Raw genomic sequence first — 13,785 nt, 5'->3', positions numbered from 1 at the left:
TAATAAACGAGGGCGACCGCTAACCCTGTATAAAATTAACCGAAAATATAACTTTGACGTGAAATACGTATCGATGACAAAGAGCACTTGCTCTTCCGATCCCAATAAGTACACTAAGAAAGTGTAGGATGTAATAACAAGGCAAACAGCTGTATATATAGTTTAAATTACGATTAAGACTCCGACATATCGTTTTAACACTCATCTTAGCAGAATGGGTATTGTCTCCTCCCCGTTGTGCTCATTCTGTAATAAAGATTTTAACAAACCTTAAATCATAATATTTTTTGTCCTAAATTTAATATGGAACGTTTACTTTTAATCGACAAATTATCAGAGATTTGTAAACCACTGAAGATTATCCCACGCATCAACAATTGAATACATTTGAATTACCCGAATAAGGAAATATTATTATACTTAGAATATTTTACTTATATTTATTCTGAAGACATGGTTTTATTCCTAACTGTTATGAAAGTTGATATAAATATTTAGGACTACATACATGACTTTATGCCTTACAATAAAATGAGAATATTAAACACTGCAGACATGGCTGTACGGTGATATACCTTTGCCTTTTCCCTATGAGAAAAATATATATATTTTAAAAATGATGCATATGTCAAATGCTGCCTATTGCATAACACCGTCCACATGTTTGAGAAGCATCACATAGGCTCGCATCACTAATGCTCGTTAACAGAAAACAAATTAATAAATTATACTTTGCCCTGATGGGAGTTCGTGGGAAAACTGCGAGGTGCTTAATTTATTCATATTATTTATCTAGGCCATCATATACGTGGACGGATTGAAACAAATATGATTTGCATCTGTGTTTTAGTTTACGCGCGGTCTACTGTTCGAATTTTAAATTTGCCATTCAAATTACCTACTATTTATGTAGTCTGTTCTCTGACATCACTATGATTTGCATCTTTCTATGAGGTGAGTCTCATAATACTATGAAAAAAAGCAGTTGTAGAATAGTAGAATAGTTAAGTTCCGTTAGTCGTTTTTTTTAAATTTAAATGCAACTTATTTATTAAATCGGAGGCGAATGTAGTAAAATTGTATTTGTCGTTGTAATTTTAATACCTACCAATTGTTTTATCACGATCCTATATCATATATACCACACTAAGCGGAGGTAGCGATATGGTTTAGACTTCAGTTTGCTTTAACGGTGAACGCACAAAACATGTGAGGAAACCTTAAAGTTCTCCATAATGTTCTCAAAATTCACACTTGACCAGCGTAGGGGTCTACGGGCTAGCCCCTTTTTATTCTTAGAGGATAAACGAGTCCTGAAGTGGGCTTGATAATAATGATGCCTAATTTTGGACTAATCCGTCTAGTTCTGTTTTAAGTATGAGCTGTGCGTTTGGTAGTTTGTGCGTGAAGCGAATCGATCTCAGCTCCATCGAAATTGAACACCCACAAGGCTATATCGCCGCTCTTTTAGCTATCATAATGACTGGTAATTTCTTAGTAAAAACCTAAAAAGTTGTTTTGGCCCGAACCCAGGACTTTATTATTGTCGAATATGCTAACCACAAGAGAAACTTGGCAGTTCTTTTTTATTATACAGCCCACTAAAATAATTCTCAGGCAACAGACGTGATGACAGTAACCAAAAATCGCTAACATATTGTATTTATCTAATGACATACGATTCATGTATTTACGTATTTTTATTTATATTCTAAGTGAGATTGCTGTTTATTTACAATAAATAAAACTGCTTAATCAAAACAACCGCCATGACAGGTGAAACGCCGAATTCAAAATTATGACATCACGTATAAACATAATATTTTACCGCTTGAACTTCTTAAAAATCTCTGCGTATATCTAGTAGTAGTAGTATCTTTTTGTGACAGTTCGTCCGGGGGAGTACTAACACCATGCTTATTTCTGCCGCTTAGTAGCATTATTGCAATGCTGTGTTCCAGTCTGAAGGGCGTGGGTGGCGTTGTAATTACAGACACATGAGGCTTAACACCTACGCTTGAGGTTGATACACACAGGGCGGCACGTTGCAGGACGTGTCCCTGACATGCCCTGCAAAGTGTTGGTCTGTTCACAGAAGATGGTTTCAACTTAGCATCAGGTGGGTTAGTCCGTCAGTTATAAATAAATCCCTATCGCTATCCCTACTAATATTATAAATGTCAATGTAAGTTTGTTTGTTACGCTTTCACGCAAAAACTACATAACCGATCCTCATGAAACTTTGTACACATATTTTTAAACGTGTTAGAAGTAATATAGGATACTTTTTATCCCGACATTAAGATCGGTTCCTTTGGGAGAGGGGATGAAAGTGGTTCACGATTTTACACCATAACTCCGACAAACTATAACCGATTTTAATAATTATTTTTGTACTACAGAGGTTATTATATGTGTTCAATTTTGCCCAAACTTTATGTAGATCTGATGAATGTGGTTGGAGATAGAGGACAGAACTCCTCAGCGGACAACAGCAAACCCCTCGTTTAAGCATGAGCGATACTGAATACTTTTTTTAGAACTACAACTAAATTGAATGCCACATCAAAAAACAAAATCAAACGCAGACGAAGTCATGGGCAACAGCTAGTATAAATATAAATAAATAGACTACGACATAATAACATCGCCCTCTAGTCCCAAAGTAAGCGTAGCTTGTGTTAGATGACTAAGATGAGTGATGAATATTTTTATGAATAATATACATAAATACTTATAAAATACAGATAAACACCCAGATACTGAAAAACATTCGTGTTCATAAGAATGTACTAACTTAGGTCTTAGGTACTCAAGTCATAATAGGCAATAATCTGTCCGCGTTCTTATTTTCCTCTATAAAGGGAATCCAGGATGCGTGCATATTTCCATGAATATTTATCGGTGCGTCGGGTTATGCTGTAAAGCGCATTCTAATGCGTTTTTATCTGACACTTCACTTTGTCATCATTTTTGCCTTCCGACTCGGATGCGTTACGTTTTACGAGCTCTTAAACTTTTAAAGGCGCTAGAAACCTTCGCTTTAGGTTTAAGTGCAAATAAACACGCGTAACATATATAAGTGAAATTAATGAATGAAATATTTAACGTGGAATTTAAAGATTATTATCACATGTTGGTAAAATAAGTAATAACACTCTAGCGTTCTTCTAGTTTAAATATCACTCTCCGTGGCACGAGCATAGACAATATACAAAAGAAAGAAGGAGGAAAATAAATATTGTATTAGTTAAAATTCTGTCCACCTCCGCCGATTAATTTAAAACTGTTTGCGATAAAATCTTTCACTGAATAAATCCCGGCGCTTCTGCAAACAAGAAATTTAAATATAATAAGCGATTAATTTAAATATAATAAGTAATTATTATATTTATAGAAAACAATTAGTTTTGTCTATTTTTCTTTATGCGTTTCGCCGTAGGGTTTATGATTTCCTGTTTATGTTCCTTGTATGCATAATTACTTATTAATCGAATGGTAATAAATCATATATAGACATCAACAACGCCTATGAAGTAATAAATTGTGGCATTTACTTAATAATCAATTGTTTGTACTGTATAGACTTCTACTCGTAATAGCATGCCCTATTTTTACTGTCAAAGTTGGGCTGCCAACTTAACTTGAAAATAATGTATTGTACTCTATTTCATGTTGGTATATTTTATATTCTGTGACAAGCTGCAAGCAGCAAAACTATGGAGGGTAGACGTAAGGAGAGTCATCTGTGTATATGAAAAAGTGTCGTCAAAATGTATTAAATTAGGATGGCGCCACATTTGCATCAGGGTAACTCTTAAAAGAAGCGCCAAATAAAAATATTGTTAGAGTAGGCTTGAAAAATAAACAAGGAAGTATGGAGATACAAGGAAGTAAGGTTATATTTACCACAATATTTTGTACAACGTAAGTTGTTGAAATTCTCAATAATTAACTACTTTAGTCGATAATGACATTAAATTTTTTAACTCGGCATACTTCAATTCATCTACGATTGCTACATTCATACCATACACTGTGCATCCACCAGCGCCATTGTGGAGGATTTTTGAACTGTTATTTAGCGCATACACTAGACACTTTTTCAACTTTTCTCCCATATAAGATGACTCTCCTTACCTCTACCCTCCATACTAAAATACTCATGTCTACGCAACCAGTCAGTCACGTCAAACTGTTTAAATTTAGAATGTTATGTTTTTAAAAATGCTGAAAAATTGTTTGAACCAATAACTTGATGTTCTTTATTTACCCGCTCTGAAATCAGATATATTTAATCTATTCATCTCAAAAAAGTTGCTTAATGCCTACCTAATCAAATCGAATAAATAGCTGACTTATTTAAACAACAATATATACTAACTCAACAAATAGGAGCGTTATAAATATGAAATATCATTGTAGGTACACTTATTAATATATGGGTATTAGTAGGGATAATATACTTATTTGATGATCACATATGATACTACGATATATCATCATCAAATTTATAATTACTATTCCATTGGTTTCAATTGAGAGCTTAGAAGCATAAGCTGCTTCAATGCGGATTCACTTTTGTGCTCCTCTTTGCATGTATTCAAACAAAACTATGTTTCCTCAGTACACACGAGAGGCTGTTTGTTGTGAATCTGTCCTAAATTATCTTTAGAACCCCTCTATATAATCAACTTTTGAGGGGTTCCTTCCTTTCCAGAACCCCAGTTTTACAGCCATAAAAGAGAGCGTACTACGTGTGTGTAAAGAGTGTAAAGAGTGTGTAGTGTAATACGTAGCATTTATAAGACAGTAGGTACTTATAAAAAAAATTTCGTTAAAAATAAAAAAAAAAATTTCACATTCATTTATAATATTAATTACGCAATTTAAATACAAAATAATAGGTCTGGGAATTAGTTATGATCAAGAACGAGGCTACTGAGCCGGTTCGAGAGCGAGCCGACTCTGCTCGGAGACTAAGACGCCAAAGTGGCGGTGAACAGCGTCCCGAACAGTCAATGCAATAGTCCCGTACGAGGGGAAACCTAGGGGGTCGAGAGCTAGTAGAAAAAGGGATTTGGCCCTCACCCTCTTGTACCTCCGTTGACCCCCGGGACGACGGCAACTTGTTGCCGTGCCCAAAAGCTAGGCATACGAGGTCGGGAGACCGTTTCTCCCGGAATGAGCCATTGGGCGTTGCACAAGGGATGCACCGGTGTGTTCCTAGAAGATCCTGGAGTCTCCAAAAACGTGCCGAGAGTAGCCACCGAGGGGGTTTTAATGAGTACGAATCCCACATAACCCAAGATTTTCCAAACGGTAAATGAAATGGTCGGATGGGTATAAGACCATAACATTTTTGTTGAAAGTTCCAAAATCAACGGTCCCGGGCGGCTGTTTCGGCTGCCAGCAGCTTGATGATGTCTGTCTTCTACGCTCTGGGTCAACCAACGCTGCGTTTACCGGTGCGGGTCGCCATGTGTCTCCATTCTAGCACTTTGGGAGCGCCAACGTCCAACGTCTCTCCGAGCACGAACGGTTTATAATATAATCGTGCATTGAAAAACGGTAAACCGTTGTATACAATCCACCTGATAACAGAGTGTTAAAGTAGCACGTACTACAAAATATAGCCGAAAACACACAAAAGAAGATCATAATTATTATAATAAGACCGCAATAATGCATGTCGGGTTCATAGCGATGCCCCCCGCATAATAAGCGCACTACCGTCAAAGCTGATTCTTATAATCGTGTTAATCGAAATGGACTGATATCGAAAACAATTGACAGGGTTGCGCACGACTACACTACCAATTTAGAGATTGCCGGAATGTTATCGATACTTTGCTAATATACAGTCATAAAAAAATTAGGTATGTTTTCGTAAAATGGGAAGCTATAGCTATATCGCACATCCAGACGACCTCGTCAATGATGTCGAGCAGGCTAAGAGGCGCAAATATAAATACCTCGAGAGCAGTCTCATTTTTGTGCCTTTTGGAGTAGAGACTTTGTGAGAATTGTCAAAAAGTGCTAACGATTCTACCGGCTATCCTACAGCTGGCATTAATCGTGGCCCAAGAATTAGTTTGGCCATGTAAAGGGGCAACACTGCCAACATTTTAGGCACTATGCCTCACTGCTCTGGTTTCGAAGACGTTGTAGATTCTATTTTTATTTTTGTACCTAGGTAGGTAGATTCGTTTAGGTTATTTTTGTTTGTAAATATATGAATAATAAAAACTTGAATTAACTTAAAAAAATGGAAATACAAACTACTTTTCTCATATCCTAATCAGGAGATCGTATCGTGTGTATCGTAGGAGAGATTTTATCTGACACAGCTCCGGGGAAGTACCGCTATGCTTATTTCTGCCTCCAAGCAGTTATGTTGTGTTCCGGTCTGAAGGGCGAGGTTGCCGGCGTGTTCACATGGTTGACGCCTACACCTCAGGTTACAATGCGATGGTTTTTCTACTTAACAACTGCTTGGTCCGTGCACGGTGTGAATTACGATGTTCGTTTGACTACAATATCATCCCTAAATTCTAATTTTATTATTTAACCATTGTCATAATCAGTGGCGTGCACTTTATAGATGCACAAATGCACTGCCTAACCCAAAAATTTCAAAAAAGGAGATTTTTTCAATTTTATGCGATCTTTCTGCTTTATGCCTACCCTGGTTAAAACCCCTAACTGGTCATAATAGAGGTGGTGGTGGTGGATGGTGGTCTTTAACTATACCTATTAGATTATCCTTATAGTTTAACCATTTCAGATAAAGAATTTAGGATAGTATATCGACTTATCTAGTAGTAATTATAGTACTTTATAATTCAAATAAATTTATAAAACACTAGGTACTCTTTTTGGTTAGAAACCGAAAAGACATAAGGGGAAAGCAAGCTTGTAAAAAAATGATTGTTTTATTGTTTCTAATCTTTATAATGTTTTATCGATCTTTATCATACGCGTCTCTACTCGTTTCATAAAACGCACGATTTTCATGTCCCTTGCCACGTGTGCGCCGCTTACACACGACTCAAGCTAACACCCTGAATTTATAATCGGTAAATGAAATTATTCTTTGTTTTTACCCTTTCTAATCGCTTCATACGCACGCTCTTTTAACACGTGCCGGGCACCGCGGCTGAATTTAAATCGGTTCTTTAAAAAATGATACCGATTTAAACACAAAGGGATGTTAACGGTGCGCCGATTCTATCGATGTTCCTTTCGGGTTCGTTAAAAGTGACGATAACGGATATTTCGGCTTTCCATTTGTGATCACAGCCTACATTGTGAGAAATGAAAACGGACGGATGGACATTGACGGCCAACGGCCGATTGGCGCAGTTTGCAGCGACCCTGCTTTCTGAGTCCAAGGCCGTGGGTTCGATTCCCACAACTGGAAAATGTTTGTGTGATGAGCGTGAATATTTTTCAGTGTCTGGGTGTTTATATATATTCTAAGTATTTATGTATATTATTCATAAAAATATTCATCAGTCGTCTTAGTACCCATAACACAAGCTAAGCTTACTTTGGGGCTAGATGACGATGTGTGTATTGTCATAGTATATTTATTTATTATTTATTTATTTATTTTTATTATCAAAATTATTAATTATGGATCGGATATTCAATTAAAATCATTTAGTATAGAATAAGTATTTGTCGACGTCCCTGGTGCAGTGGCAAGAGCTTTGGTCTTATTAGTGAGCACCGGGTTCGATACCCGTCAGGGACAATGTTAGACTCTGGTCTAAAATTAGGTCTGGTCTGGTCTGATCTGGAGGAAATCAGCCGCGCTTAGATACCACCCTAACGTAAAAGAAGTGCCGCCAAGTGATTTTGCGTTTTAATACAAAGTCGCGAAGATACCGATTGTTATGCCATGCCCCAAAAACGTAGGCCCGCTTCATCATCTTCATTTCTTCAATCTTTATATTCTACACCAAACAGATCTTCGGCAAGGTATCCTCTACGCTCGCACCGAAACAGTGACCTCGATGTTGACTTTAAAATTAATAAATAAATAAATAAATATACTACGACAATACACACATCGCCATCTAGCCCCAAAGTAAGCATTGCTTGTGTTATGGATACTAAGATCACTGATGAATAATTATATGAATAATATACATAAATACTTATAATATTTAGATAAACACCCAGACACTGAAAAACATTCATGTTCATCACACACATTGTCCAGTTGTGGTAATCGAACCCACGGCCTTGGCTCAGCAAGCAGGGTCGCTGCCCACTGCGCCAATCGGCCGTCAAAATAATTATTGATGAAATTTATAATTTATATAGATCTATACACTAGAAGAGATCTCTACCCCTATCTACCACCTCGGTAAAAGTCGTTATACAAAATAAAGACTTATTTTGTATAACGACTATTATCAACGCAGCCAGCTAGCTACATTTTCTGCCCATTTCCATATAACAGCGGAGAGAATTCCGTGAGTGCACGATAGCTTATTTTTATCAGTGTGCTGAGTGCAAGATCCCGTCTCTAGTCCCTAGATGGCGCTTTTTCGACACCATACAAATCATAGTTTACATTTACGCGATCGAATAGATAAAAAATCTCGCACTTAGCACACAGGACTAGTGGCAAAGGTCAATACGCCAATAATGCCTATTTTTTCATTAAATTAATAAACTATATTAATATTAATTTAACAGTTTAGTAGCAACATATTATTGTAACAAAGCTACAGCGACATCTAGGGAAGACACAGTGAACAAAATGCTATCAAGTTGTACAACCATCTCACTCACTTAAAAAATTCTGTGTGTATTTAATACGAGTCGTTTCCCATAGATGGCGTTAGAGCTTTATCTTCAGATTATTACATCTAGGATCTAGTTTAGCAATTTAATCCCAGTAACGGGTGGGAGTAACTGGGTGGGTGCACAATCTTAGTTAAGTCTATTTAGCTTTTAATATCTGTATAAATTTTTTCGAAATAATATTAATAAATACAATTTAATGATCTTTGTATGTTGTGTAGAATCGCTGAAGAAAGTTTGAGGGCATATAAAGAGTTTATCCTTTTATGATAGAACATAACTTGAACCACAGAATCAAGAACATACAGAAAACCGTGTGTACAACTAATATTGAAGCATAAAAACCCCTCTACTTTAGTAGTGTTTTTCAAATAGGCGGTTAGTCACTTCACTCCATTTAGCAGTTGACAGTAATTATTTTACCTCTAATGACCCAAACGTTCACCATAAAATGGGGAAAATGGAAAAGTTTGTGAGCTAGCACCATTAAGCGGGTGTGAAGTGAGACGTGCGCGGGTCGTTTTCACTGTTTTTCGACACAATGCACTGCATGCAATAGCGGCTGAAAGAGGGTTCTGTATTTTTGTAATTCTGTGACTATTAAAAAAAACACTATACAATAAAATGAAAAAAAATCAACATGAACATTAAATGCTAAATGCTTTATTTAATGCATAAACATAAAGTCATAAACTAATTTCACGCTCAAGGAATTTAATATCCTCCGCAGAACTTTATATCGGTAACGGTGAAATCTGGAAAGGAAACATTTCTATTAAATTTATTTCTTTTGTATTTCATCTCATAAGATCTCATACCTAGAGTTTGGTCATTAAAATTATGCTTTTTCTGACAATTCGAGATGGAATTTCGTCGAGTTATTAATTTGCCCTAATAATAAATGGTTGTATCATTAAAAAGTATATCATAAGGTCAATTCACAATTTTTTATTTAATTTTCAAACATTGTTGTTACAAGCCAGACATTATATACTTACATATTTATTAATGTTATAAATTAGGTTATATGTGACCTTCTAATAGAAGATTAACACGCTTTCTTTTAGAGTCCGGGATACGCATTCATAGCGTTGTTTAAATATATCACTATTTATTTCTAAGCTCACTGATTCATAGCATCAGCGTAAGCCTGTGTAAGTTTCCAAATACACAGACGTCGTATCAGCGTAAGAGAAAACATGCAATTTTATAAATTCGACCAAACGTCATGATAAGATAACTCGACAACGTGTAACCGAATTACGAAATAATGTTGAAGCATATTTATTTTCTGACACAAACAAATTTAAAACATTCTAAGTGTTTTTTTATGGCAACCTTATTGAAAATAAAAGACCAACACGCGCATAGTACCTACGCTACGCAACTCTTACGTAATAAAGTGACAGGAGTTGACTTCTTTCAGCTAAAACTATGGCAGTGGTTTACTCAAAAACGATTAGGTTTTCGGTTTCACAGATAAGTCTCAATAAAGTCTGTCTAAAGCCTGTGAAGTATTATTTCGGTTATCATTTACACGTTGTATTCCGAAGTTACGTCCGATGTAACAAGCTAACGTAACTCCAGTGATGCGGATTAAGGTCACATATATCGCAAGTTCGTCAAGCGCGATGTCATAATCACAAACCGTAACTGACTTTATTCAAATTGTACAACCCGTAACGCCGTAAGTACATATACAACTTTCCTTCTGGAGAGTTGTTTTACGAAAAAATACGTTACTGATCTTCCGAAAAGCACCTTTAAGATGTGTTGACTTTACAAAAACCTTTTGCTAAGCATTTCTTTGAGAATGCTCAATCATGCGTTAAGACATGTGTGAAATTTTGCAAGATCTGCATGATGTTGCATACTTATGATTATATTCCTTACTTATATTATCCCTACTAATATTATAAATGGCAATGTAAGTTTGTTTGTTACGCTTTCACGCAAAAACTACTTAACCGATCCTCATGAAACTTTGTAAACATATTCTTGGAAGTGTTATTAGTAATATAGAATACTTTTTATCCCGACATTAAGCTCTTATCCTTTGGGAGAGGGGATGAAAGTGTTTGACGATTTTACACCATAACTCCAACAAATTATAACCGATTTAAATAATATTTTTTGTACTATAGAGGTTATAATATGTGTTCAATTTTGCCCAAACTTTGTGTAGATCTGATGAATGTGGTTGGAGATAGAGGACAGAACTCCTCAGCGGACAGCAGCAAACCCCCATTTAAGGCTTAGCAATACTGATATGATATCAATCAACCTGTGGCAACCTGAGCTGTGCCTGTAAATACGCATATAATCATGCCTTTCAGACCGGAATACAGTAATGCTGCTTGGCCTAAGAAATAAGCATAGCGGTAGTACTCTGTGAGAACAATCTCAACCACTAAAGCTATGTGTGGTGGTCGGGATTAAAATATATTAAGCGTTATGATCTCTGGATAGTTGTTCTACAGTTTGCAACTCACCGTGGCCTTCATCACAGTTATGGTTATACAAATCACATGAGTTATTGAACTTCTGTCGTTTGTTGAGGCGTCGATCTCTACCGCAGACCACTCCTCCTGTTCTTTGACAGTACTTCGTTCTCCAACACCAGTACTCATTGATGACTGCAGCTTTATCTGGTTCTATTATTTGTCTGCCAGTAGATGTAGCTATCTATTAGGATAATATTTAGTACTGTAACCATTTATTCAAGGCCATATGGGATTCCTAATAAAATAATGACAATTTCTCGATTAACGGAATTATTATAATTTGAAATACACTTCAATTTTAAACTTTTGGACCCCATAATTTCCTAAATATAATTTTATCTGATGTTATGGTTGTCATCGCGTATTCTTTCTATATACATATATCAATCTAAGGAACCAAAACATCGGCATAACTCTTTCATGTAAACAAAAAAAAAACAATTTGATGGAGTTTAATATTCTATATATACTCGTACAATTATTGGTTAGAACATCTATAGGTCTAGGCTCTAGCTTGGATGGCTTGGATAGCAGACTGGCTGATTGTATCCAGCCAATATGTATCCATAGGTATAACTGTATGTCCACGACTTTGATTAAGTTTCCCGCTGGACTAAATAGTTTTCCTAAGCTATAAAGAATAATACGTGTTCATCTAGCGCTTATATAATGTGCCAATTTAAATCAGTTTCACCGTTCATACAACATTAGTAAGCTCCAGACACCTTAACATTCAATCGTCTACATGCCTAACATCTTTTACATATTGTGATAGTGAAGTAAAAAATAATGTTTAGGCGTTTATAATTTTATTTAAATTTGTTTTTCTCCATTTATCTGAGTTACTTTGATATAGAAAACATCCTCATTTTTATGCTATAAAACGATTATTTCGTGCATGTTAATCTGACTCATTTGTACTTATTTGTTCTCCTAATAATTTCTGTGATTTTTCTTTATTTTCTTTTTCGATTGCTTCATTTTCTTGGTATACACTATTATCTTTTTCAATTTGACTTGCTCTGTCTGTTTGGCTATCTTCATCAACACCGATTAATTTGTAAACCGTAGTGGTTCTTTCTTCATTCTCCTTATTTTCGTCATCTTTTTCATTTACCATGCTTTCGCCTTCCATTTCTACATCATTACTTGCCAGTTCAGCGTCATATTCTTTAGTAGCTCTATCATTCTTGTGCATTTCATCTGCTAAGCTTTTATCCTCTTTACTTTTTATTTCTTCTATATCATCATTACCTGTATCATCATCTGCTCCATCAAGGTCATCTAATGTGCTTGCTTCACCAAGAATGCCCGGCTTACTATCCTCATATTCTTCACTAGCTTTATTTGATCTATTCTCTTTATTTGCCTTCTCATCTTTACCTTCTGCATTGGCTGTTTCCACATCACTTGTCTCGTCTGCTCCAACATCATCATTATTACTGCCTTTATTAAGATTAATTTTATTCTTACTGTTTTCATTATTATTACCTAAGCGTTTCTTATCAATTGAAGCTAATTTTCGACAATTTGTGGGGTCTGTTTTTACGTAATCTGAAAATCAAAATTTAGTTATGTTTAATTTTTAATTTTTTAGTGGTCAATATAATATTGATTAAATTACATGTATTTCCTAAATGAAAGATTAGATTTCTCTTCAATACGGATAGTTTTATTTGACAAAAGTAATTTAAAATTCTCTCTCAGTTCTTAGACAAAACAAATTAAACAAAACAAACACTTACCAGTGTTTCTTAAACAGTTATATTCTTTCATATCACAGGAGTCCAAGAACCTCCGAACTTTGCCTTTTGCATCTCGTCCACATTTCTCATTAGAATCATGAATACATATCCTAGCGCGATAGCATTTCTGAAATTTGATTGTGTTGAAACTGATAATACTAAAATTACTGGCTTACTTTATATTTATTATACGGCAAACACATTAATTGTATCCCATCCCACCTTTACTTCCAATAACAATCGCAACCAGAAACTACTCACTAAAAATAACGTACCAAAAAGTATGCACGAAAAAAGATGCAATCAACATGCAATACGGTCGGATTTTTAAAAACCGACCGTACTACATAACAGTACAGGACAGGACAGTCTATTTATAAAAAAAATTAACTCACATTTGAGGCATAAGTTATGTCTGAAATGCTCACAAGAAAAGCAATACCTAGAAGAAAGTAAAAAAATCTATAAATATTAGTTTAATCCAACGATGAATGATCTTCCTTTTTATATTTAACTTTGCGTGTTAGAAAGAAAAAACCTTTTTATTTTTCAGTACTTGCCTTGAAGAAGTGATTGCACGCGCATATTGCATTTGTTTTATGCGTTTCCATCAACATTAATGATAACGTTTCAATATTCTTTTCGCAAAAAATCTCATTTGCATAAAATGTTAGTGAGGAAACATTACAGACAAATATTTTTTTATATATTATTCT

At 35.4% G+C, this 13,785-nt stretch overlaps 1 protein-coding gene across 1 annotated transcript; it reads right to left on the bottom strand.

Moving 5' to 3' along the window:
• Window positions 1–12,225: 12,225 nt before the first annotated feature.
• On the bottom strand, window positions 12,226–13,516 carry LOC120633960 (myb-like protein X). Its single transcript, XM_039904396.1, has 3 exons — window positions 13,465–13,516; window positions 13,070–13,196; window positions 12,226–12,878 (listed from the first exon to the last, which is right to left on the bottom strand). The coding sequence occupies exons 2-3, from the start codon at window positions 13,098–13,100 to the stop codon at window positions 12,226–12,228; spliced, it is 684 nt and encodes a 227-aa protein (XP_039760330.1). The 5' UTR covers window positions 13,101–13,196; window positions 13,465–13,516.
• Between the last annotated feature and the right edge of the window lie 269 nt (window positions 13,517–13,785).

The sequence above is a fragment of the Pararge aegeria genome, chromosome 22, assembly GCF_905163445.1.
Source record: "Pararge aegeria chromosome 22, ilParAegt1.1, whole genome shotgun sequence".
Lineage (NCBI taxonomy): Eukaryota > Metazoa > Arthropoda > Insecta > Lepidoptera > Nymphalidae > Pararge > Pararge aegeria.
The sequence above is the reverse complement of the archived record's forward strand: the minus strand, read 5'-3'. Positions and strand labels throughout refer to the sequence as shown.

Excerpts from the sequence above, each read along its gene's own strand:
- LOC120633960 (XM_039904396.1), bottom strand. The coding sequence starts at position 13,100 with ATGAAAGAATATAACTGTTTAAGAAACACTG. Across the intron at positions 12,879-13,069 it reads TAACTGTTTAAGAAACACTG|ATTACGTAAAAACAGACCCC; the intron begins GTAAGTGTTTGT and ends TTTGATTTTCAG.